Genomic DNA, 27,202 nt, shown 5'->3' with positions numbered 1-27,202 from the left:
CCCCCCCCCCCCCGTTATATGTCCTCTGTACGTAAGCAAAAAGAGTAGATTGAATATGCACTTATCAGATCAAGAACTAGGCACTATAAGAAAAGACTTATACATTTCAAAGTCTTTTAAAAGTTGTAGAATGGTTAAATGACAGAAGATTCCATGCAAGAGCAATTCCCTTCAGCCTATTTATAGAAACAAAAACAGGCAGGAATAGGCTGTTTGCTTGTTACAATTGGGAGAAAGGGTCAATGTAGAGGTTGTAGAAAGGAAGTAACTTCAAACAATTATCATTACTAGGGAGAAAACATGGGAGCTTAGAGGGAATCATGCTTAATGATTCAGCCTTGACCCCTTCTGCTGTAAAGAATTCCACAGATTCACTACCTTCTGAGTGAAGAAATTCCTCCTCCCCTGTCTTAAATGTGTGATTTCTTATTTTGAGACTATGCCCTCTGGTCCTAGACTCTCCCACATGGGGAAACAATCTCTCTGCATTTGCAACAAATCCCCAGAGAATCTGTGTTTCAATAAGATTGTCTTTCATTCTTCTAAATTCCAATGGGTACAGGCCCAACCTAGAGAACCTCTCCTCATGTAAAGCACCTGGATCTAAAGGGATCGAAGGATTTGGGGGTGGAGTGGGAACATGCTTTTCATTTGGATGATCATTCATACTTATAATTTATATAAGGAATACTGGGGCAGGATCGAAGGGCTGAATGGCCTACTCTTTCTAGTTTCTATATCTATCCCTACTCTGCCATCTCCTAGTGAAGCTTCTTTGCTTCCTATAGCTTTCCCACTATAAATTTAAGTAAATTGATTTGAAATTGGTGGGCGTATTCTTGCACAATTTCTTTGAACAGGGATAAAACCTTCATTCTCCCAGTTCTCTGGCATCAAAGTGTCATTTAGGGGTGACTAAGATTATGGCTTAGTCTTCAGAATTTCAAACCTTACTTGCCTATGCGTCTTTCTAAACGTGATTTTTTTCTTCAACTGTTGATTGTACTTGTATCAATCAAAGTTAAGTGCATACGCGAAGAGGTGCTTTGTTTGGATGCATATTTAAGTACGTTCCTCTCCAAGCTACACAACAGCAGTGCTGTGGGTGTCCCAACTCTCCAAGTAAAGCAGTTCTGGAAGGTACTTGCTGTGCTGTCTCCAGCATAATTAGAGATGCCATAATTAGGGATTAGTACACCATAACTTGCCCATTGTGACCAATTTCCTGTTCTCATGATAGATTCCCTACTTGAACATCAGTTTGGAGCCATCTGGAGTATGATAGCATTGTGAAATCTGTGTCTAATTAACAAGTTCCTAATTTTTTTGCATAAAACGTCTGGGTGAAGGATAGAATCGTATAATTTTACCATATAGAAGGAGGTCATTCAACCCATCATGTCTGCACCACTCCCGAAAGAGCTATCTAACTAGTCCACTTTCCAGCCCTATCTGTGTAGCCTTGTAACTTCTTCACTTTCAAATATATATCCAGCTCTCTTCTGAAATCTCCTCTGAAATCTGCCTCCATCACTACAGGATTATCCTGTTGTTTATTTCTGAAAGTCAGATAAAATGATAGATCATGAGGTGGGGAAGACACTAAGAGTATTTTACATCAGTGTTTACTGTGAGAAGGACATGGAAGATAGAGTGTGGGGAAATAGACAACAACATCTTGAAAATTGTCCATATTGCAAAGCAGGTGGTGCTGGACGTCTAAAATGCATAAAGTTGGATAAATCCTTGGGACTTGATCAGGTGTACCCTTGAAACTTGTGGGAAGCTAGGGAAGTAATTGCTGGGCCCCTTACTGAGATATTTGTATCATTAGCCACAGGTGAGGTGCCAGAAGACTGATGATTGGCTAATGTGGTGCCACTAGTTAAGAACAGTGGTAAGGAAAAGCTGGAGAGCTATAGACTGGTGAGCCCATGTCTGTGGTGGGCACGTTGGAGGGAATCCTGAGGGACAGGATTTACATGCATTTGGAAAGGCAAGGACTGATTAGGGCTAGTCAACGTGAGTTTGTGTGTAGGAAGTCATGTCTCACTAACTTGATTGTCACTTCAAAAAAAAAATCAAAGAGGATTGATAAGGGCAGAATGGAGGATGTGATTGACGTGATCGGACTTCAGTAAGGCATTCAACAAGATTCATTATGGTAGACTGGTTAGCAAGGTTAAATCATGTGGAAAACTGGGAGAACCAGCCAGAACTGGCTGGAAGGTAGAAGGCAGAGGGTAGTGGTGGAAGGGTGCTTTTCAGACTGGTGTGCCACAAGGATCAGTGCTGGGTCCACTGCTTTTTGTCATTTACATAAAAGATTTGGATGTGAACATATGAGGTACGGTTAGTAAGTTTGCAGGTGACACCAAAAATTGGAGGTGTGATGGACAGCAAAGAAGGTTGCCTCTGAGTACGATGGGATCTTGATCAGGTAGGCTGCTGGAGTTTAATTAATTTAGATAAATGTGAGGTGCTGCATTTTAGAAAGGCAAATCAGCAGGAATTATAGACTTAATGGTAAGGCCCTGGGGAGTGTTACTGAACGAAATGACCTTGGAGTGCAGGTTCATAGTTCCTTGAAAGTGGAGTTGCAGGTAGATAGTCTTGTGAAGAAGGTATTTGGTATGCATGCCTTTATTGGTCAGTTCATTGCATACAGGAGTGGGGAGGTCATGTTGCAGCTGTCCATGACATTGATTATTTGGAATAACGTGCAATTCTCGTCACCCTGCTACAGGAAGGATGTTGTGAAATCTGTTTCGGAGATAGTAGGAACTGCAGATGCTGGAGAAACTGAGATAACAAGGTGTAGAGCTGGATGAAACCCAAAACGTCAGCCTTCCTGCTCCTCTGATGCTGCTTGGCCTGCTGTGTTCATCTAGCTCTACACCTTGTATCTCCGTTGTGAAATTTGAATGGGTTCAGAAAAGACTTACAAGGATGTTGCCAGGGTTGGAGGGTTTAAGGTATAGGGAGAGGCTGAAAGGGCTGGGGCTATTTTCCCTGGAGCGTTGAAGCTGCGGGATGACTTTACAGAGGATTATAGAATCATGAGGGGCATGGATAGGATAAATTGGCAAGGTCTTTTTCCTGGGGTAGGGGAGTCCAAAACTAGAGGGCATTGGTTTAAAGTGAGAGGGGAAAGATTTAAAAGAGATGGAGGGGGCAACGTTGTTACTCGGAGGGTGGTGCATATATGGAATAAGCTGCCAGAGGAAGTGGTGGAGGCTGGTACAATTACAACATTTTAAAAAGCATCTGTATGGGTATATGAATAGGAAGGGTTTAGAGGGATATAGGGCAAATGTTGGCACATGTGTCTAGATTTATCTAGGATATCTGGTTGGCATGGACAAGTGGACCACAAAGTCTGCTGCTGCTATACGTCTCTGACTCTAAATGTGTAATATTTAAACTACAATCGAATGGCTGCATGTTTAATTGAAAATTTAGCTTGTCTCTCATTCAGAAGTGAGTCAGATGTTGAATGATCAGCTTTGTTCCACTAGAGGGAGTGTGAGCAAAATGCAAAGAATTTTATAGCCTTCAATGAGCATTTCAACAAGGAATTAATGCAGCTGACTTTAACCATTCCGGCACTTAACTAAAATGTTGATTATTTTTGAATTCTGTTAAAGTATACTTTTTCTTTTAATTCACTTTTGGGATGTGAGAATTGCTGGCTGGCCGGCATTTAGTGCACGTCCTTGCTTGGCCTTGAGAATGTGGTGGTGAGCTGCCTTGAACTGCTGCAGTCCATGTGCTGCTAGTAGACCCATGATACCGTTAGGGTTCCAGGATTTTGACCCAGTGACGCTTTAGTAAAACCGTTTTACAAGGTTCCATATGGTAGGCTAATCAGTAAAGTTAGATCACATGGGATTCAAGGAGACCTTGCCATTTGATTCAAGATTGGCTTGATAGTAGGAGACAGATTGGTGGTGTAGGGTTGCTTTTTGGACTGGGGGCCTGTGATCGATATTCTTCAGGGATCGGTGCTGGGTCCACTGTTTCTCATTCAAATACTTTATATTAAATGACAATCTAGGAGGTGTGGCCAAGTTTGCTGATACCAAAATTTGTGGTACAGTTGACAGTGAAGAAGGTTATCTAAGATTACAAAGGGATCTTGATCAATTGGATCAATGAGCTAAGGAGTGGCAAATTGAGTTTAATTTGTGTAAATGGGAGGTATTGAATTTTGGTAAAACAAACAAAGGCAGGACTTATACAGTTAATGGTAGGGCCCTGGTTAGTGTTGTCGAGCAGAGACCTAGGTGTTTAGGTATGTAGTGATTTAGTCATTTCTGAAGAAGGGTCTAGGCCCGAAACGTCAGCTTTCCTGCTCCTCTGATGCCGCTTGGCCTGCTGTGTTCATCCAGCTCTATACCTTGTTATCTCTCTTTGTTCAGGTATGTAGTGCTTTGAAAGTTGCGTCATAGGTAGACTGGGTAGTTAAGGCACTTAGCACAATTGCCTTCATTGCTCAGACCATTGAATTGTATAGGATGTTGGTGAGGCAACTGTTAAAGTACTGTGTACAGTTTTGGTCGCCCTGCTATGGGAAGTATATTGTTAAATTGGAGAGGGTTCAGAAAAGATGTGGCCAGGATGTTACCAGGACTGGAGGGTTTGAGTTATAAGGAAAGGCTCGATAGGCTGAGACTTTTTTTTAACTGGAGCATAGGAAGTTGAGGGGTGACCTTATGGAGGTTTATAAAATCATGAAGGACATAGATAAGGTGAAAAGCAAAGGTTGTTTCCCTAGGGTGGAGTAGTTTAAGCTGAGAGGGGAAAGATGTAAAAGGAACCTGGGAGCAACTTTTTCTCACACAGGGTAGTTCATACATGGAATGAACTGCTGGAGGAAGTGGTCAATGCAGGTATAGTTACAACATTTAAAAGATATTTGGACAGGTACATGAATAGGAAACGTTAAGAGTGAAGTGGATCAAGTGCAGGTAAATGAGACTAATTTTGTTTCAGAACTTGGTCAGAATGGACGAGTTGGACTGAAGGGTCTGTTTTGTGCTTTCTGACTTTAACTCTATGAGCAGCAATATATTTCGATGTCAGGATGGTGAGTGGCTTGGAGGGGAACTTATAGGTGAACTTGCAGATGGTGGTGTTCCCAAGTATCTGTTCCCCTTTTCCTTCCAGATGGAAGCAGTTGTGGGTTTGGAAAATTCTGTGTAAGGATCTGATAAGTGATACCCTATAAAGCACATACTTCCACAGACTGGAACAAATCCAGAAAAGAACAACTGAAAATTACACATTTTTGAATTTGAAAACTTGCCTAAGGCTGGAACACCGAATGAAACAATTGTTGACTGCTTTAACTGAAGTGAAGTTGCATTAGCTGGCCCGGAAAATTATGATCCACAACAAGCAACTAACGAAAGCAGTTTCCTGAAGTTCCATGGTGAATAGAGATTATTGAATAGGTTAGCATATTGTGGAATCTATAATTATCAGATGCAGGTATTTTCAGCTCACTAAGATTTAGCAAATAAACTTGCTGGTTTGCACACTGTGACATTTAATTTGCATAAAATCATAGGAAATTGTGAAACTGAGACTGCTTCTTGTCTGGGGAAAGTTAACCTTGCATGACAGTGTAGTTTTTTGTCTCTATAGTGATGCAGTACATTTAGGCTCATGTTCCATTTTATTTAAGTTGTTCAGTCCACTGCAGTCATCACTGGGGTGACTGTCTATTTAAAAACAAAATACAGATTGTGGAAATTTGAAACAAGTACAGAATTCTGGAGAAACTCAACAAGTCTGGCAGCATTTGTAGAGAAAGAAAAGTACTTGATGTTTTGAGTCCAGTATGACTCTTGAGAACATTGTGGCTATCTTGTTTATTTGACAATGGATAGCTTTCAGAAGGGTAATGATGAACATGTACAATACACTTGAGACCTCACATTATTGGAAAGATGTGAATGCATTTGAGTGAGTGCAGAAGCAATTTAAAGAATGGTTCTAGGAATGAGAAACATCCAACGTTGGGGCTGTTCTCCTTGGAGAGATGAAGGCTGAGAAGATACTTGATCAAGGGTTTCATATCGTGAACATGTTGGAGAGAGTACATCGTGTAAAGCTGCTCCTTGTAAAAGTAAAAAGAATGAGGGAATAGAATTAAAACGATGTGCAAATGAAGCAAGGGTGGTTGTGGAAAAACTTTTTCATACAGCGGATAGTTAGGGTATGGAATGCACTGTCTGGAAATGTAGTGGAGGAAAGTTCATTTGAGGCGTTCAAGAGGGCAGTGATGATTATTTGGGTAAAAATGCTGTGCAGGTATGTGGGGAAAAGCTAGTAGGTAATAGAGCCAGTGTAGACAAAATGGATGCAATGGCCTCCTTCTGCCCCTTAATGGTTTCACGCACTTGCCAAGTTGGTTTCAAGTTTTAGAGATAACGAGGTGTAGAGCTGGATGAACACAGCAGACCAAGCAGCATCAGAGGAGCAGGAAGGCTGACATTTCGGGCCTAGATCCTTCATCAGAAATGCTCCTGCTCCTCTGATGCTGCTTGGCCTGCTGTGTTCATCCAGCTCTACACCTTGTTATCTCAGATTCTCCAGCATCTGCAGTTCCTACTCTCTCTCGTTTCAAGTTTTAACTGACAGTGCTAACAAAGCCCTGCAAGGAACTTTGTCCTGGCTCAATTTAGGTGAAACTGATTGGATTGCCGGACTATATCCTATGACGGATAAGAGTTAATCATGTTGCTATGGATCTGGAATCTCGGGTCAAGTAAGAAAGGCAGATTTCTGGAAAGGTTCCATCAAGCTGGAAGGCTGCAATTATAACTCCTACGTTCAAGAATGGAGGGAGGCCTGTTGTTGGTTATGGGAAAGGTGTTAGGATAGATCATTAAAGAAGTTGTAGTTAAGAAAGCACCAGTAATCTGGAAGAATCAGCATGAACTTTTGGAAAAGAAATTTGTTTAATCAATTTATTGGAGTTATTTGAAGAGACAGCATTCACAGTGGATAAAGGAGAACCTATAGACATATTGTACTTGGTCAAATGTCTTCTGGAAATCTGTGCCCCAAAAGGTTATTGTGCAAAGTAGGAAGTCGTGTTTTTGGGGTTAACATATTAACGTGGGGCGAAGATTAGCTGGCGGAAAACAATATGCAAAATTTTTTTCCTAGTCAACGAGATTGTCTTGTAGGCTTGTGTTGAAGCCTCAGCCTTTTATAATTTATATCAATGACTTATGAGGGGAGCAAAAGCATGATAACTAGAATTTGTGGATATTTAACATGTAGGAAAGTAGATTTTTGATGATGCAAGGAGGTTGCAGGTGGATGGAGATTGGGTTAGCAGGCAAATATCTGGTGGGTGGAGAATAATGCAAGAAAATGTTTAATTTTGCAGAAAGAATAAAGGAGCAGAGAATGATTTTAAATTGAGAATTACTGCAAATATCTGAGGCATGGAGGATTTCATGCATAGACTGCATCTTTTGCATGAATTACTGTACTAAATAGGCCCTACGGCCTTTTGAGTCTGTATCCCCAAAAATACACTACTAGTTAAACTAGTCCCACTTTTATCTATAACTTTGAATATTGTGACACTTCGAGTGCTCATCCAAGTACTTTTTAAAAAGTTGAGGTTTCCTGCCTCAACTTTAGTTGGGCCACACTTGAGACTATTGCATTCAGTTCTGCTTGCCACATTACGGGAAGGATGTGGAGCCTTTGGAAAGGGTGCAGAAGAGTTTTACCAGGATATGCTGCCTGGATTAGAGGGTATGAGCTATAAGAGGCTGGAAAAACTTGATGTTTTCTCTTGAGCGGTGGAGTCTGAGGGGAGACTTGATAGAAGTCTATAAAATTGAAATACATAGGTAAGGTTGATTATCAGAATCTTTTTTCCCCAAGATTGAAATGTCTAATATTAGGGGGTGTACATTTAAGGTGGGGGCGGTGGAAGTTCAAAGGAGACATGAGGAGCAAGTTTTTTACGTAGTGGTAAGAATCTGGAACGCACTGCCGGGGTGGTGGTGGAGGCAGATACGATAAGGCCATTTAAGGAACTTTTAGATAAGCACATGATTATGGAGGGATATGGACCAAGGGCAGACAGAAGGCATTAGTTTCATTTGTCATCATGTATAGTGCAACGTGACCTGTTCCTGAGCTGTACTGTCTTATGTTCTAACTACCCTTCTAGGCAGTACGTTCTACAGCCCCACCACCCTCTTGGTGAAAACTGTTTTGCTCGAATCCCCTTTTAGCCTCCTTCCTTTCACTTTAAAAGTTTGTCCCCTTGTTATTTAACCCTTTGACTAAGAACAGCTGCTTTCTGTTTAACTCTGCCCATGCCCTGGTAATCCTATAGATCTCTAGGTTCCCCCTAACTTTCTCTGATCCAAAGAAAATAACTCAAGCTTATCCAACCTCTATCGCAGGCAACATCCTGGTGAATCTCCTTTGCAACCCCTCCAGGACAATGGCATCCTTTCTAAGTGCAGTGACCAGATCTGCGCAAGTGTCATATTTGCCCCAACTACTCTATTGAGCTGAGTTAACGTTTCAGGTCCGATGACCCTTCCTCAGGGTCACCGGACCCGAAATGTTAACTCTATTTTCTTCTCCACAGATGCTGCCAGACCTGCTGAGCTTTTCCAGCAACTTTGTTTTTGTTTCTGATTTACAGCATCTGCAGTTCTTTTGGTTTTTACTCTACTGAGCTGCCCTGCTACTTTCAGGGATTTGTGGACAGGCACCCAAGATGTCTCTGTTCCTCTGAGCTTCCTAGAGTCCTGCCATTCATCGAGTACTTCCTTGTCTTGTTCCTTCTTCCAAAGTGCATAGCTGACATGTATCAGGATTAAATTCCATCATGGAGGATGGAAAGGTTGTGGAGACTGCTAACCTCTGCTGTGTCCCCATGGGAGCATCCTAGCCAATAAGTCTACCTGCTGAATGTGACAACTAGGACTGACAATCAACTATTCTTGCTGCATCTTCTCCTGAAAATGATGGCCCATTCAATCAATTCCTTTTTTTTTCCTCAAGCTGCGTATAAATCATTGTCCCTTTTTTCAAGTCTGTTTCTTGCATCCTAGTCCTGCTGAAATTGTTTATTTTTGTGATTACCTATCTGTCACATTTCCAAGTTTTTAACTTTCTTGTAAAATCTGTTAAAAATATTTTAGTTCGTACTGTAAATGTTTCTTAAAATAATCTGTCATTAACATTATAGATCCCAGTCTATGTATGTAACTTGTCATGTAAATTTGTTACTGCGTCATTTGGTTGAGGGAGTTTGGTTTAGAAGGATGTTTTAGAAATGGGATGTGTGAGAAATGTGGAAGGATACAAGTTATAAATTAGTTGATCCGTGTTGACCTGATAAATGATCCAGCATTTATTTCTTTGTAAGCTGTATTGTGCTTTTTGAGACTTTAAATATGTTTTGATAGCATCATGTATCGCTTGCAGTTAGATTGCTGAATGGATTTTTTTTTCTCCTGAACAGTATTGAATCAGCTTCCACTTCCCTCCCCGCTGCCTGCTACCACAACGAAAAGCTTGCTGTTTGGAGGGAGAATTGCTGAAGATGTAAATTGCCTCATGGGTTGTAGGGATGAGAGTCTTGTCTCACAGCTAGTACACAGCCTCAGCCAAGTCTCCACCGATCATATGTAAGTATAGTCTTATTCTCTGGACAGCAAAGGTTGTCACTTTGTAATGTTTCATTTTCCGCAAGGTCATGTTTATTGTAGCACAGAGCTTACAATGATGAACAAGTGATTTACCTCCTGAAGCTTATCCATCCAATATCCTAACTATCTTGGTTCAACTTTGATTATGTTTTGAATGCCATGTACATGTGCCAACCTATCATCCTACTAAGATCAATCTATCCTGCATATCCTACATTTTACTGTCCTCCAGGTGCCTATCCAAGAGTCGCTTAAAAGTCTCAAGTCTCCACTACCACTGCTGGCAGCATATTCCACACGCCCACCACTCTCTGTGTGAAGAACCTACCTCTGACATCTCTCTCATACCTTCCTCCAATCACCTTAAAATTATGCCCCCTCGTAATAGTCATTTCCATCCTGGGAGAAAGTCTCTGACTATCCACTCTATCTATGCCTCTCATCATCTTGTACACTTCTATCAAGTCACCTCTCATTCTTCTTTGCTCCAATGAAAAATGCCCTAGCTCCCTCATAAGACCTGCCCTCCAGCCCAGGCAGCATCTTGGTAAATCTCCTCTGCACCCTCTCTGAAGCTTCCACATGTTTCCTATAATGAGGTGACCAGAACTGATCGCAATATTCCAAGTGTAGTCTAACCAGAGTTTTATAGAGCTGCAGCGTAACCTCACGGCTCTTAAACTCAATTCCCCTGCCACTGAAAGCCAATATGCTATACGCCTTCTTTACAACCCTATCAACTTGGGTAGCAACTTTGAGGGATCCTATGGACGTGGACCCCAAGATCCCTCTGTTCCTCCACACTACCAAGAATCCTGCCATTATCCCTGTATTCTGCATTCAAATTCGACCTTCCAAAATGAATCACTTCAGACTTTTCTGGGTTGAATTCCATCTGCCACTTCTTTGCCTAGCTCTGCATCCTGTCAATGCCCTGTTGCAACCTATAACAGCCCTCCATGCTGTCCACAGCTTCACCAACCTTCGTGTCATTGGCAAACTTACTAACCCACCCTTCCACTTCCTCGTTTAAGTCATTTATAAAGATCACAAAGAGCAGAGGTCCCAAAACAGATCCCTGCAGAACACCACTGGTCACCGAGCTCCAGGCTGAATACTTTCCATCTACTACCACCCTCTTCTATTGGACAGGTAGTTTTGTATCCAGACAGCCAAATTTCCCTGAATCCCATGCCTCCTTACTTTCTGAATGTTTTAAGAATTTTGTAATTTTCAAGGAAACCACTGATCACATTTCTACTAACTATAGAGAAATACAGAATTGTTACGGTTCAAAGGCCTTTCGGCACACTGTCTGCTTTTCAAATGAGCATAGAACACAAGGATTATAGAATCCCTGCAGTGTGGAAGCAAGCCATTTGGCCCATTGAGTTCTCACCAACCCTCTGAAGAGCATCCTACCAAGACTTGCCCCCCTACCCCCTCCATGTAATCCTGCATTTCCTATGGCCAAAGCACCTAGCCTGCACATTCCTGGACAGAATAGACAATTCAGCATGGCCAATCCACCTGATCTGCATATCTTTGGACTGTGGGAGGAAACCACCGCAGACATGGGGAGAATATACAAACTGTACACACAGTTGCCCGAAAGTGGAATTGAACTCGGGTTCTTGGCACTGTAGTGCAACAGTGTTAATCACTGAGCTACCATGCTGCCTAGGAACAACCCCTTTTGAGCTTGTGCTGACTGTAATTATGGCTGACTTCACCTTGGCCTGCATGGAGTCTGAAGAGATAGGAGAGGTGCTAAATGAATATTTTTCGTCAGTATTCACACAGGAAAAAGACAATGTAGTCGAGGAGAATACTGAGATACAGTCTATTAGACTAGACGGGATTGAGGTTCATAAGGAGGAGGTGTTAGCAATTCTGGAAGGTGTGAAAATAGATAAGTCCCCTGGGCCGGATGGGATTTATCCTAGGATTCTCTGGGAAGCTAGGGAGGAGATTGCAGAGCCTTTGGCTATGATCTTTATGTCGTCATTGTCTTCAGGAATAGTGCCAGAAGACTGGAGACTAGCAAATGTTGTCCCCTTGTTCAAGAAGGGGAGTAGAGACAACCCTGGTAATTATAGACCAGTGAGCCTTACTTCGGTTGTGGGTAAAGTGTTGGAAAGGATTATAAGAGATAGGATTTATAATCATCTAGAAAGGAATAATTTGATTAGGGATAGTCAACACGGTTTTGTGAAGGGTAGGTCGTGCCTCACAAACCTTATTGAGTTCTTCGAGAAGGTGACCAAACAGGTGGATGAGGGTAAAGCGGTTGATGTGGTGTAAATGGATTTCAGTAAAGCGTTTGATAAGGTTCCCCATGGTAGGCTATTGCAGAAAGTATGGAGGCATGGGATTGAGGGTGATTTAGTGGTTTGGATCAGAAATTGGCTAGCTGTAAGAAGGCACAGGGTAGTGGTTGATGGGAAAAGTTCATCCTGGAGTTCAGTTACTAGTGGTGTACCTCAAGGATCTGTTTTGGGGCCACTGCTGTTTGTCATTTTTATAAATGACCTGGATGAGGGCATAGAAGGATGGGTTAGTAAATTTGCGGATGACACTAAAGTCGGTGGAGTTGTGGATAGTGCGGAAGGATGTTGCAGGTTACAGAGGGATATAGATAGGCTGCAGAGCTGGGCTGAGAGGTGGTAAATGGAGTTTAATGCTGAAAAGTGTGAGGTGATTCACTTTGAAGGAGTAACAGGAATACAGAGTACTGGGCTAATGGTAAGATTCTTGGTAGTGTGGATCAGTAGAAAGATCTCTGTGTCCATGTGCATAGATCACTGAAAGTTGCCACCCAGGTTGATAGCGTTAAGAAGGCGTACGGTATGTTAGGTTTTATTGGTAGAGGGATTGAGTTTCGGAGCCATGAGGTCATGTTGCAGCTGTACAAAACTCTGGTGCGGCCGCACTTGGAGTATTGCGTACAGTTCTGGTCACCGCATTATAGGAAGGATGTGGAAGCATTGGAAAGGGTGCAGAGGAGATTTACCAGGATGTTGCCTGGTATGGAGGGAAGGTCTTATGAGGAAAGGCTGAGGGTCTTGAGGCTGTTTTCGTTAGAGAGAAGAAGGTTAAGAGGTGACTTGATAGAGACATACAAGATGATCAGAGGATTAGATAGGATGGACAGTGGGAACCTTTTTCCTCGGATGGTGATGGCTAGCACGAGGGGACATAGCTTTAAACTGAGGGGTGATCGATATAGGACAGTTGTCAGAGGTAGGTTCTTTACTCCGACAGTAGTAAGGGCGTGGCATGCCCTGCCTGCAAAAATAGTAGACTCGCCCACTTTAAGGGCATTTAAATGGTCATTGGATAAACATATGGATGATAATGGAATAGTTTAGGTTAGATGGGCTTCAGATTGGTTTCACAGGTCGGCGCAACATCGAGGGCCGAAGGGCCTGTACTGCGCTGTAATGTTCTATGTTCTATGTTGGCCTCAGCTCCACTTCCTGCTTGCTTTCCATAACACTTCAGTTCAGTACTAATTAAAAATCTGGGAAAACACAGCAGGTCTGGTAGCATTTTTGGAAAGAAAGCAGAGTTAACATTTCTGGTCCAGTAACCCTTCAGAAATCTCTGAAGTGTAATTACCTTTGTTTAACTCCAGAATGCTAGTGTGAGACTGCAGCTTCTCGTCTTCCAACTGAATTTGAAATTCCAGTATGTGTGATCACTCTTTCCTAAAGGTTCTTTTTTTAATAAGATAATTAATTAATCCCACCTCATTTATGTGATATCGAATCCAGAATAGTCTGCTCCCCAGTTGATTCCACAACCTATTACTCTAATAAGCAATCTACAACACATTCAATGAATTCTCCCTCCAGGCTACCATTGCCAACTGGATTAATCCAGTCTATATGCATTGTAAAATTACCCAGGATTGTTGCTGTACCTTCATAGAAGCCCCCTGTATTCCCTGGTTTGTGTTGTGCCCCACTTTGGTACTACAGTTTGAGGACCTGTATATTACTTCCAACAGGGACGACTTTTCCTCGCTCTGTTTTTATTTCTACCCAGACTAATCCTATACCTTGATCTCCAGTGCATTTCTCACTACAGCACTGATCTCTGTCTTTACTAACAAGTTACTCTTCTCCTTTTCTTTCTGCCTGTCCTTTCAACAGTACCCTTGGATATTTGATTCCCAAACCTAGTATCCCTGCAATCATGTCTCAATAATCAGCACCAAATCATAGCCATTTAACTTGATTTGTGCTGTTAACTCAAATGCAGTATAATGTGAATAAATGTGAGGTTATCCACTTTGGCAAAAATAGGAAGGCTGATTATTGACTGGTGGCAGTTTAGGAAAAGGTGAGGTGCAATGAACCCTGGGTGTCATGGTGAAACAGTCGCTGAAGGTTGGCATGCAACTGCAGCAGACAGTGAGGGAAGCTAATAGCATGCTCTCCTTCATACAGAGAGGATTTGAATATCGGAGTAAAGTTTTCATCCTGCAGTTATGCAGGGCTTTGGTGAGACCACACCTTGAGTATTGTGCGCAGTATTGGATCTCCTTGTCCGAAGGAAGGATATTCTTGGTGTTGAGGGAGTCCAATGAAAGTTCACCAGACTGATTCCCAGGAAGGCAGGACTGACACAAGAAGAAAGACTGGATCGACTGGGCTTGTATTTGGTGGAACTTAGAAGAATGAGGGGGATCTCATAGGAACATTTAAAATCGTGATGGGACTGGAGTGGCTAGATGCGGGAAGAAAGTTCCCAATGTTGGGCAAGTCCAATACAAAGGTGTCACAGTCTAAGAATAAGTGGTTAAAAAGTAAACCATTCAGGACTGAGATGAGGAATATTTTCTTCGCGTTCGAGTTATGAACCTGTGGAATTCTTTCCCACAGAAAGCTGTTTGGGCCAGTTCATTATATATATTGAAGAGGGAGCTGGGCATGCCCTTGCAGCTAAAGCGATCAAGGGGCATGGAGAGAGAAAGGGAATGGGATACAGAGATTGCATGATCAGCCATGATCGTATTGAATGGTGGTAAAAGCTTGAAGGACTGAATGGCCTTCTGCACCGATTTTCTATGTTTCTATATTCTTTTCTTCTGAGTTTCTCCAATTTCTGTTTTTGTTGTTTATAATTTTCCCCTTCATGAAGCCATTCACAATGCTTTATTTTGATTGTAAATGCTTGGGTTTCCAATGGCAGTATGTTAGCATGGATAAAGGATAAGCTAACTAATAGTGTTGGGATAAGGGGCAAAAGCAGAAGTTGCTGGAAACGCTCAGCAGGTCTGGCAGCAGCTGTGAAGAAAAAAATCCGAGTTAACGTTCCTGGTCCGGTGACTCTTCCTCAAAACTGAAGGTCACCAGAAAGGCCCGAAACGTCAGCCTCTCTGCTCCTATGATGCTGCTTGGCCTGCTGTGTTCATCCAGCCCTGCACCTTGTTGTCCCAAAACATTAAGTGTTTTTTTTAAATTTTTTTTCTCCTCTTTATCGTCACAAATGCTGCTAGACCTGCTGAGCTTTTCCAGCAACTCCTGTTTTTGTTCCTGATTTACAGCATCCACAGTTCTTTTGGTTTTTATTGGGATAAGGGGGCCATTTTCAGAATGACAACCTGTAACTAGCGTACCTCATGGATCAGTGCTGAGGCTGCATTTATTTACAATATAGATAAATGACTTGGATGAGAAAAGTAAATATAATAGAATTTTTCAATGACATAGAGATGGGAGGACAAGTGGTAAGGATGACACAAGGAGTCAAATATAATAATATCCTTAATTGTCATGTCCTCAAGTACAGGCATACAGGAGTACAGTGAAAAGTTTTATAATGTCACCTCTTATGGCACCATCTTAGGTACAAGTACCTAGGTACAAATCCTAGATACAAAAAGAGGAATTAAAAAAAGTAGTTGCATTACTTTACAGAAATAAGACATAGTTAAATGGATGGCCATTACAGTCATATAAACAGATTACACCCAAACATTGCAATGCAGTAACTGAGCACAGGGGCTTCCACACATGGTCTGACCATCTGCACAGACCCTAGTGCAACAACTGTCCCTGCTCATCTCCAAGCCTCCAATCCACTCTGCACCAGCTCTCAGCTCTTCCAAGGTAAGTTTTTCCCTCCAAGGTTTCTGCTTGGCAATCCAGTTCCCCGCGCCAGCCTCTGCTCTGGAACTCGATTCCCCGCAGATATAGGTAGGTTGAGTAGGCAAAACTTGAAGATGAAATACAGGGGATTCCCTTTTGAATACTCGCGCTTACGAATGTGATCCCATACAGGGGTATAATTCTAAAGATCTGATATACAAACATTTCTTGTAGTTACGAATCGCTATTTTATATTAGCCCGCATTGTGTTCTGACTTGCAAATCAAGAATGAAATCTCGCAAGCTGGGGACATCCTGTATATTGTTGGAAAATAACGTTATGTACTTAGGCAGGAAGAATAGAGAAACTGAATATTATTTAAAAAGAAAAAGAACGCAGAAAGCTAAAACAGAACGATTTGGGATCCTCAATTCCCAAATAGCAAAAAAGCTACCATCCAGGTTCATTATCCAACCAAGGCAAATGGGCTATTGGACTTTATTTCAAAGAAAATGGAGCATAAAATAGGGAGCCTTGTCAAAATAAGGCACAAGTCAGATCTCAGCTGGAATACCACGAACAGTTCCGGTCCCCTCACCTGGAATACTGACACTGGTGGCAGTCCAGAAAATGTTCCCTAGGCTGATTCTTAAGGATTTCCTTATGAGGAGGGCTCAAATGTTGGGTTTGTGTTCGTTAGAGTTTAGAAGAGGAGATCTAATTGAAACATAGAAGATTCTTAGTGGGCTTGACAGGGTAGATGTGGTGAGGTTGCCTCCTCTTGAGGGAAAGCCTAGGACTAGGGGCATAATGTGCGTAAGGAGTCTCCCGTTTATTCTGAGATGTGGATTTTTTTCTGAGACTGGTGATTCTGTGGAAGTCTTTACTCTAGTGGGCTGTCAGGGCTGTGTCATTAAGTATATTCAGGGCTGAGATAGATTTCTAATTGGACTCCATTTACACGGTTCGCTGCAGCTTGCTGCCATGGAAAGGCTGCCAACATAATCAAAGACCCATCGCACATTGTCAATGATCTCCTACAACCTCTTCAGTCAGGCGGAAGATACAGAAGCCTGAACACACGCACGAGCAGGTTCAGGAACAGCTTCTTCCCGCCTGTTATCAGACTGATAAATGGACTGTCTAGCCTCAAATAATACTGATCTTGCTAACGTTGATCTCACCTAGCGCACACCCTATGCAATATAACCTGTATGCCTCTGTCTTTTTGATCTGTATGTCCTTTGCTTACTATGATCTGCCTGTACCGTTCGTAAACAAAGCTTTTCACTGTATTTTGGTACACGAGACAACAAATAAATAAAATCAATCAATCAGTAAATCAATTTCAGGAGCTATGGGTTATGGGGAAAAGGCAGGAAAGCAGGATAAAGAATTATCGGGTCAGCTGTGTTCTCATTGAATGACATTCGATAGTATAGCCTACTTCTGTCCTACGTCTTACAGTCTGTTGGGAGACAGCTCATTCTAACCTTTACATGTTTGTATCCAGCCTGAATTTTCAAATATTCTTTACTTTTTCCCATTTATATGTGATTTGTTTTAACCCATCTTAATGTTGGGAATTGCACATTTTAGTTTCATAGTTTGCATTAACCATTAAAACAACATGAAATATCTTGAATGATTTGCTGCATTTGAGGGTAATTAGGATGGCATAAATTCTGGCTTTGCCAGCAGTGCGTGCATGTAATGAATGGAAGAGGAGCTACTGAATATGGTTAGTAACAGTTTAAGCCCACATATCCTACAAATGAATAAAAAAGATATGAGTTGCTGGCTGGACAGCAATTTTTGCCCATCCCTAGCAGCCCATGAAAAGGTGGTGATGAGCTGACTTCTTGAACCGCTGCAGTTCACCTTAATTTACCTTGGTGTCCTTGTAGTAAATTCAAGTTATATAACCATGATGCCGCCACCACCACCTCTAAAGCTGTAGATAATGAGGTGTGAAGCTTGTTAAAAATTTCTTTTGATGGTCCCTGTAAAGAATGAAAGCACCTTATTTGGATTGGGTAATGATTGTAGGCAATATGAGTTCTTTTGGAAAGTTATTTTAATCTCCGTAACACTAGCATTGAAGTAAAATTGAAAATAATTGTTCCTTTTCTAGAGAACTGAAGGATAATCTTGGTAGCGATGACCCAGAGGGTGATATTCCAGTCCTCCTGCAAGCTGTTTTGGCTAGAAACCCCAATGTCTTCAGGGAGAAAAGCATGCAGAATCGATATGGGGTTCAGAGTGGTGAGTAATACACATACAGTAAACTGGATCAACTATTTATTCACAAAAACTGGCAGATCGTTTTTGGGGTTTTTAGTATGGATTTAGGATTTTCATTTAGAATTAAGATAGTAGTTTATACTGTCTGAATAATCTTGATGTAACATTCTGGGGTCCCTGCTTATGCTTTAGAAATCAAATCACAACTGTTGTTTACTTTGAAATTGTGAATCTGGCTCTTCTAATCAAAAGCCTTGAAATTATTAACTTCATCACAGAAACTGGGGTAGAATAAGTCTGAATTTCTCTTTCGCCTATACTGACTGACATTCACAGCGGTTTTCTAACTGTGAAGGGTTTATTGATCCTCCTGCAGTTTATTGCTATTCCTTGAAATCTGTGAATAAAAATAGATGACTGGGCTGACACTTTTCCAACCCTGTGTGAGGAAGTGCCCATTTTTGATGGACTGTGCTTTCTGGATTTGGGAAATCACTTGGAATATAAGACCATATCTTGAAACTGCGTAACATGTTAGATAAACAGTGCAACACACAGTTTGCTAAGTAATACTAAATGTAATAAAATTATAGTGCATCACTGATCAGGTCAACTCTTTCCTTTCAGGAAAAGAATGGTTTACTAAGGGATTAGACTGTATGCAAGAACTGTCAGGTTCATGACTTGATACACATCACAACAATTTAATTTAAAATTTTAAATCATTAGCTAAGTCTTTCTCTGCTCCCTCTGGTTGCCATAACAGATTTAATAGAAAAAGGAAGTCTTTGCTGTGGTTGCTAATGTGCTGTAACCTCTCCAGTACAGAGTGCTTGATACAGAAACACTTCTGGATTTTCAAAAAAAATATTGTTGAGCCACGTTGTTTGAACTGGATGTAAATATGTAAATAGAGACAAGTTGAATATTATTTGTGCAGAAAAGAGTTGGAGCCAAATCGAGCCGAAAGGATAAAAAATGAGCAAGAAGCTGATGGTGAAGGAAATAGTTAGATGATGTTAAAGATTGGCTTAACTAGAATTGCAACAAGCTCATCCACTATTGCTGTGATTGGAAAGTTTGGAAGACAGTATTCGCCTATGTCACCTGGCTTGGCACTTGCACAATAACAATGGGACATAAAGCAAACCAAACTAGTGTTGACATGAGCGTGTGTACTTTCAAATCTGTTCATTTAAAATATGGGCTGTTGCACCTAATGCACAGGGGTCTGCATTTAAATTGAACAATGTCAGCCATTGACCAATACAGTCCTTTAAAACTTTTAAGGTTTGTAAATGCCAGTGCGCACACTGTATTTGACCTGTTGCCACCTACAAATGCACAGGTAGACTGTAATCACTTCCCCACCCACACTCTTGATCTAAGTGGTCAGTTCTTGCGATCAGGAGCAGAAACACAACCAAATTTAATGCTTCCATTCATCTTCCCAGCTCAATCACACAAGCAGTTTTTAACCCTCACTCAAGACACCTCATTCAGTGATTAAGTTACTTGCTGGTAATTTATGGAGTACATGAGCCTGAGAATTGTAGAGCTGGCTAAGAAATCCTTAGTGATGTTTCTTGATTTCACAGTTCCAGACTGGTGAGGTTACAGTGTGTCTATCCCTCAACAGCATCACTAAAATAAAATTATCTACTGCTGTTTGTGGGATTTGCCGTGCAAATTGGCTGCCTCATCTTCCTACAAAAATAAGTAATTGCACTTGTAAAAGTACTTTCTTTGGACCATCCTGAGGATATGATTAGTGCTTTATAAATGCGAGTTTGTTTTTGAATTGGCTTCACTGTATGAACGTGTCCTGTTTCAGGTATCATGCAACAACAGATCATCCAACACCAACAATACAAACTACCCCAGAATTCCATACATGGGAGCCCTGCATCCTCCACTTTTCAGCAGTCCACAATCTCGCACAGTCCTTCCAGGTAATATGCAACATATTGTCACATTGTAGAATCTCCAGAACATAGTTTGACAGTGACTTGTTGCTAAATATCTATTGTTAAATGTAGTTTGCAATTCTCATTTTTAACAGTTAATAGATGAAAAATAAAGTGGTGTGGGCTCTCTAGAATGGTCATGTGTAGCAGCCAACAAAGGTACTAATCCAAAAACTTGTATCCCATTGCCTGATCTGATATCATATGTTTGTTCTGAATGGTAATGCAAGTTCTGTCACATCTCTGCTATCCTTCTATTTTTCAATTATGTCTTATTTTCTACTTCATTTGTTCAGCTTCTGTATATGTAGTTAAGTAGTTCCTTGATTTTAAAATTCACATTATTGTTTTCATGCCTCCATGCCTCATTGGTCTATGTCTTGAAATTCCTCCATACCTCAACTCTGCCTGTGTTTCTGTAATTCTGGCCTCTTAAGCACACAGTTGTTCCATTTTGGTGGCTGAGCCTTCAGTTGCCTAGGCCCTAACTCTCTGGAATTTTCTCCTCGAGTTTCTCTGCCTGTTTACTTCATTTTCTTCCTTTAAGATTCCCCTTCAACCTCAGATGTTTGACCAATCGTTTAGATTTGCCCTATATCTCCGGTGTGATTTTATTTATTTTATAATGTCCCTGTAAAACATTTTATTTCATGAAAGGCACGATATAAATGCTAACTTAACGACCCATATCCACAGGATACGTTGGTATTTAAGAAATAAAAATGTTTAAAAACCGGACTTGTGGCCACAAACTTGCAACACACTACAGACCTGATTTCATTTCTGTCAGTGGTCTTGCTTTTACCCAGTTCATATTTCTATAATGGCTCTGCTGACAAGTGATATATTCAGGCTCTGCAAATGTTTTCATTATCTGATTCTATGTTTTGCAATTCTTTGCTGATTAGCAGTTGAGTCCTGATCAGTAAATTCCTGAAAAAGATTTGTTGCAAGTTGAAGTTCACAACCAAACCATCTACCCCAATTTTTAAAGTTTCACCAGTTATACATTTGCACTACAGAAGCTTCACATATACAAATGATTCTTGTGTCAATTATGGCAGACGGTAAAATGTAAATTCAATAAAATCTGGAATTCAAATCTAGTCTAATAGCGACCATGTAACCACTGTTTATTGTTAAAACACCCATAGGGTTCGCTAATGTCCTTTTAGGGAAGGAAGTCTGCCATCCTTACCTGGTCTGGCCTACATATAACTCCAGACCCACAGCAATATGTGTGACTCTTAACTAAAATAGCCAATCAGTTCTAGGACAATTAGGGATCCTCAGCAAATACTGGCCTAACCAGCAATGCCCACATATCGTGCAAGAATATAAAAATAAGTGTTCAGGACTGGGTGTTCAGGGTGAGGAGAAGCGAAGCAGATTAATGTGGGCAATTATTTTGTGGCAAGAATAGGTAGAATGAGACCACATGGCAGTGATCCCTTTTTATTTGAAGACAAATTTTAGAGATTCATTGCTCTATAGTATTGGAAAAGATAATCAGTGTAGAAACTGGTGAAATCGAGCATCTCTCCTGGGATAATGACAGTTCTGAAGAAAGCGGCACATGTGGCTTACTAGGTTGAAGGAGAGAAGTTGATGGTATCATTCATCCTAGGAAGTATTTCTGGGTGGGGGCCGTGTGGGGAGTGTGTGGACAAGAAAGAGAGAGAGAAAAAGTAATTCCACTCTTTTTTTTATCAATATGAATTTTGGTGTTGGCTAGGCCAGCATTATTGCCCATGCTTAATTGCTTTGGAGAAAGTGGTGGGCATATTTATTACTTGATGGTTCATTCAACTAGAAGCAAGATGAAACTGGATACTGCTATTCCTATGTTCTGATGGTCAGTTGTGAACTGAGGATGAGGAGAGGAATGATGTGGCTTGATGCAGCATTAAAATACAAGTTGGATATCCTTTATCTGGAAAACTTGGGATCTAACTGCTTTTTAGAAATTGGCTAATTTTGGTTTTTGTTACAGCCTATTTGCTCTAAAAATTACTCTTCATTTCAGACAACTTTTATCACCTTCCACTAAGGTGATCAGTTAGCTGGATGGCCTGTTTGTGATGCAAAGTGACTCCAACAGTGTGGTTTCATTTCCTACACTGGCTGAGGTTACCATGAAAGGTTCCTTCTCAAATTGTCCCTTGCCTAAGATGTGGCGACCCTCGGGATAAACCAACACCAGTTGTGTCTATCTAATGAGAGAGCACTCCTCTTGTCTGGTGACTTTATCTCCATCACCTTCCGATGAAGGCGTTGACTCCTGCTGGTATATAGACATAGAGGCACTTTCCTAAGCCATGTAGTGTTGTAGTTTTACCTCCAAGTTCCTCCTCTTAAAAATAGCTCTCTGCACAGGATTTTCATTCTTTAGGGCCCATTTGGGTCTGTTTAGGACTGCCTGTTTGAGTCTACTTTTAGAGAAAGCTGTTTCATTTAGGACTCTTTGGCTTTTGGATTTGCAGATAAAGGATACCCAACTAGTGGTATGTAACAGGTGTCTGGAGAAATTACATAGTAAATTAAACTAGTTTTACTGCTTAACCAATGAACTGTGAACTGCTCACAGTAGTTCTCCATTAGGAAAGAGGACCTGCTTACCATTAGTTTCTACGTGGCCATATAATAAACTCCGATGTATACAGCATAGGAGGAGGTCAATTGAACACGTCTCATCTTATTTTCCAGCTCTTGACCCATAGCCCTGGAGGCTATGACAATGCAAATTATAGTGTGGATAAACTGATCAAATGTGGAAATTAGGGTAAATGTCATTTACTTTTTTGTTTACAGTCGATTTGTACCACCTCAGTCAAGTTCAGCCAACAGATATATGACTCAGCAGAACAGTCCTGCGCCTAGTCCGTATGCTCCCCAGAGTCCTCCAGGTTACATCCAATATCCACAACACCCTCCAAGCTATACACAACATCAACAGATACAACAAGGTAAGAGCTGACAGAAGTTTTGAAATGGATGACCTAGAAGCATGTGCAAATATTGAGAATGTTTGCTAGACTCTACTTTCATACTTCATAGCACAAGACTCTAATGAAGAATCTATTTAATTTTAACTTGGCAAGATGAACTTCTCCAGGATCCTAGATGGGGTTGGTCATGTTTCTTCTAAGTTGTTTGATACTGGGGTATGGTAATCTGGTATATTCTGAGAAATTAGGTACTGTGTGCTCCATTGGAGCTTAGGTTGCTTTCCCTCATGTCCCCAGTTCCAGTGCACCATTGAGACAGTTCAGAGGCCTTACTTTGGTGAGATTCCATTGAGGAAATCAAATGTGTTTCCTGGTACCAGGATTTATTCATAAGTGCAGTTTAAGAATAAAGTAAAGCTTCTGCAATGGAGGTGGTGGTTCATAATTCTTGCTCATAGTGCTGAATGCTTGTTTTTCCATCCTTAGAGTTGCATGGTTCCCCTCTGGTATCAGGTCCTACGTATTCTGGGAGTCCTCAGAGACCTGTGCAACCCTGTTTGATAGTCCAGACTCAGCCTTCTCCTCAGCAGCAACAGTCAACCTCCACGCTAGGTAAAGAATGCACCATTTCAGCTGTTCTGCAAATTATAGCAGGGCATGAAATAAGTGGAGATGTGTGGCAAATGCTTGTGCAATATGCAGAATTAGTATGTCAGTTTTGAGACAATAAAGCAAGTGTAACAAGCCTTCCATCGTAGCAAGTTGGAATTCTTAATAATGTATACTACAGTTTTATTTAAAAGACAGGAATTCCCATTGGTAAGGCATTAATTTCATTACCTAAATTGCTGTATTGAATTACTGTCAGCACTTGGTAACTGAAGAGTATTTGTAGGATGGCATCTTTCTCCGATTAAAATCGTCTGTGATATTATTTAGGTAGTTTTGTATTCTTTTTGAGGGGGAAAGGCTGCCTGTTTCCATACTGTTGGGTATCGTGTTGCCACTTGGAATTAATTTGTGTAGGGCAAATACACTGAAGTTGGTAATCTACACAGTCTGTGCTTAATTAATCACTTGTGGTAGATCTGTATCTGGCAGAACTTCAACCATACTGTTTTACTGTTCAAAATTACTTAAGTCACCGCACAGTGAGAGCATGAAATATGGAATTCTCCAAATTCCTTTTATAGTTCTGTTAGATATTACAGAAATTTAGTAAACTCATCAATGCCAATGAAATCTGGATAAACCTAGTCAGATTAAATGTTTCCTGTGAAAATAGTCCTCCGCAAAATATCTTAGATGGTTTTAAGATATGTGGCAGACACTACAGACTTTGCCCAGAGAATTGGGAGATTTTGATGAGGCACTTAATGTAAATAGAGAAGAGGGTAATGTAATGAAAAGAAAAAGGTAATGTAATTGTAGTTTCTTAAAATATTTGTTGGTATGATCACGCCAGATACTATGTTGCCATTGTTTGTACATTGATGCCTTTTTTGACCTGATTTTTTGCAACGACCATGCTCAATTCAATATTTACAATGTAATCCATCTCAACCTTATAGCTTCTGAGCGCCTTTCTGGATCTCTTTATTTCAGTGATTACTTGGCCTCCCATCAATTTGCTCAGCTTGAATTTTAGCCCAAACTGAGTCGTAGGGGCACAGGCCACTCACCCTGTTGAGTCTGCTTCCACATTCAGTGAAATCATGACTACTTTAATAAGCCTCAAGTCCACATTCCTGCCTTTGCCTTTTCCCCATGCTGCTCGATGTCAACGTTCAGTCACTTAGATTCTATTTCTTCCCTTCTTAAACTCACTTCCAAGTTCTCATTTTAGACCCTCCTTCAAACCCATAACTTAAACTGAAGGTATGGCTAGCCTCCGTTTTTCTTTTTATTTTGAGATTTGCCATTTTGCTCTATTAGTGCACCTATCAAGTAGTGTGTAATCAATTTACATACTGGGAAAGGAATGAGTTTTAGAGTCAAGATGGCGAATGCTAGTCATCTAGGGCTCGGAATACAGGAAGTGAGCATTTCAGCTGTCATGATTCCAGCTAATGGTACTCCTGGATACGTTAGTTCCAATAATGAAGCTCAACTTCATTTTTGTTTAGTTTAGGTAGTACACATGCTGGTTAATCACTTCCTTTAATAAACTTTTGGTTCTGTTATTACACAAGAAATTTATTATTTAGCTTGTTATTTGTTATAAAAAAAGTTAAATATTGAAGGCAGTTGTCAAAATCTATAGAACACAGAAAAACAAAGTTTTAAATTGTTTCCCAATGCTATCCATTACAGTGACTCTAGGAGGAACTATACTCACCTCTAAACTTTAGGATTTTACTTTAACTGATTTTTGACAGGTTCTTGACCTTGGACTGTAGTGACAAATCAGAGACCTTTCCAACTTTGACATGAACTTTCTTCAAAACTGAACGCATTATAATTTCTAATAACCTGGAGATTCTAAATAAACTTTTTTTTTTAAATTTGGAAGTTTCGCAGACTGAACACTTCTGTTGACTTGACTTGTTCCCTGAACTTCTAGACTCCACACCATCTCTTGGAACTGGACTGTATAAAAACTTGCTTCTGAATGGATATGGACTAACAGCAGGCAGAAGGGATTAGTTTAACTTGGCGTCATGTTCGGCACAGCATCGTGGGCTGAAGGCCTGTTCCTGTGCTGTACTGTCCTCTGTTCTAAATAAATGTTAAAAAAACAAAAACCATGCTCGTCCTAGGTCCTTTTGATTTGGAACTAAACAAATAGCCTTGCATGTTTACTCTGCCTGTCATAAACCCATCAAATCTTTACATTATAGTCACTCCTTTCAAATAGGACAAAATGTCCTTCCAAAGAAAATGTCTCCTGAAATCCACATTTCAAAAATGGTATTTGTGTATATAATGCATCTTTTGCACCACTACTAAACTCAATCAATCCTGTCCATGCTTTTCTGCAGATGTTATCAGATACTGATGAGAATGTGATTGTTTGTTTCTAATTCTGAGATAAATTCCTAATTCCTCAGTTGTTGTTTGAGCTGATTTAACCACAGAACCAGAATCTAATTTTGGACCATTATCCTAATGCTACCCTTAATGCTAATGTTCTGACACCATTAAGCTGCTGTTTTGAGGTGTAGGTGGCAGGAGCTGAGCTGCTTTGTTTTGTCAGCTGCAATATGCTGAGTAATATCTTCAATGAAGGTAACTTTATTGAAATTAATGAGAAATAATTGTATGTGAATACCAATCTACCCTCTCTTTCTGTCTTTGGAAGTCATGGGTAGTTAAAATATGCACAGCCTCAATTTCTTTTTGTACAGCCATGCATAGGAGAAACTAAAAAGGATTGACTTGTGCATAGATTATGTGGGAGCTTTTTATTGCTAGACAGCTCATAGGGACTATTGATTCACGCCCATCTATTGTTGCAAGCACTGTTACTCCATGTTATGCAAGAGTCCACAAAGTCACCACAGCTGTTAAGTAGAAACCGTGCATTCTGAACTGTATGTACTTTTTCTTTGAATTACATCTGATACTTAAAGTTTCAGATCACGTGAAGCAGTCTTTTAAATATATTAATCCATTTTGGTTGGCTTATTTCGGTTTAGTGAGGTTTTCTTAGAAATGTCTTGTTCTTCTTGCTTATCAGAGGGTTGCATTTGGGACCGATGATTGACACCACCTTGGCAAAAGTGAATCAGATCTGCACATGTAGGACAGCTTAATTAACGTTACTTAATGTGTTTTTCAGCTTCTGTATCAAGCCCTATGATTCCCAGTGGCATGCGGAATATTCATGATAGTAAAGTGGCAAGTCAGATGTCGGGCTCCTCATCTAATCACCATTCAGATAATTCAAGACATGGATCGAATGAGGACTATATACACATGGTGCATCGGCTTGGATCAGAGGTGGGAACAGAGTTGATTCAGAAACAGCTCTCTGTATGCTCGAATCTGAACAATTACCTTTGGGGCGAGTGCAAGTGAACTTAACGCTAGGTTAATTTTGAATCAGAAAGTGTATTTTGCAATTGGGTGAAATTTTAAGTCAAATTGATCTTTTTGAATTTTACGTGAAATTTAACCTTGAATGAAATGATTGGGCAATGAGAGTCAGCTCCATCAATTCCAAAACATGATTGATTCCTTGGTAGAGCCACCTGATGGAGAAAGTGAAGTCGCATGGGGTCCAGGGTGTACTAGCTAG

At 40.7% G+C, this 27,202-nt stretch overlaps 1 protein-coding gene across 1 annotated transcript in view; it reads left to right on the top strand.

The window, feature by feature from the left end:
* nipblb (NIPBL cohesin loading factor b) overlaps window positions 1–27,202 on the top strand; it is a 437,039-nt gene that overhangs the window by 34,468 nt on the left and 375,369 nt on the right. Inside the window, exons 3-8 of the mRNA XM_048594301.1 lie at window positions 9,518–9,683; window positions 17,938–18,068; window positions 19,882–19,999; window positions 22,826–22,980; window positions 23,449–23,574; window positions 26,744–26,904. Coding sequence (XP_048450258.1) covers window positions 9,518–9,683; window positions 17,938–18,068; window positions 19,882–19,999; window positions 22,826–22,980; window positions 23,449–23,574; window positions 26,744–26,904 — 857 coding nt within the window. The remainder of the gene's footprint in view (window positions 1–9,517; window positions 9,684–17,937; window positions 18,069–19,881; window positions 20,000–22,825; window positions 22,981–23,448; window positions 23,575–26,743; window positions 26,905–27,202) is intronic.

The sequence above is a fragment of the Rhincodon typus genome, chromosome 3 (assembly GCF_021869965.1).
Source record: "Rhincodon typus isolate 14 chromosome 3, sRhiTyp1.1, whole genome shotgun sequence".
Taxonomy (NCBI): Eukaryota; Metazoa; Chordata; class Chondrichthyes; order Orectolobiformes; family Rhincodontidae; genus Rhincodon; species Rhincodon typus.
The sequence above is the reverse complement of the archived record's forward strand: the minus strand, read 5'-3'. Positions and strand labels throughout refer to the sequence as shown.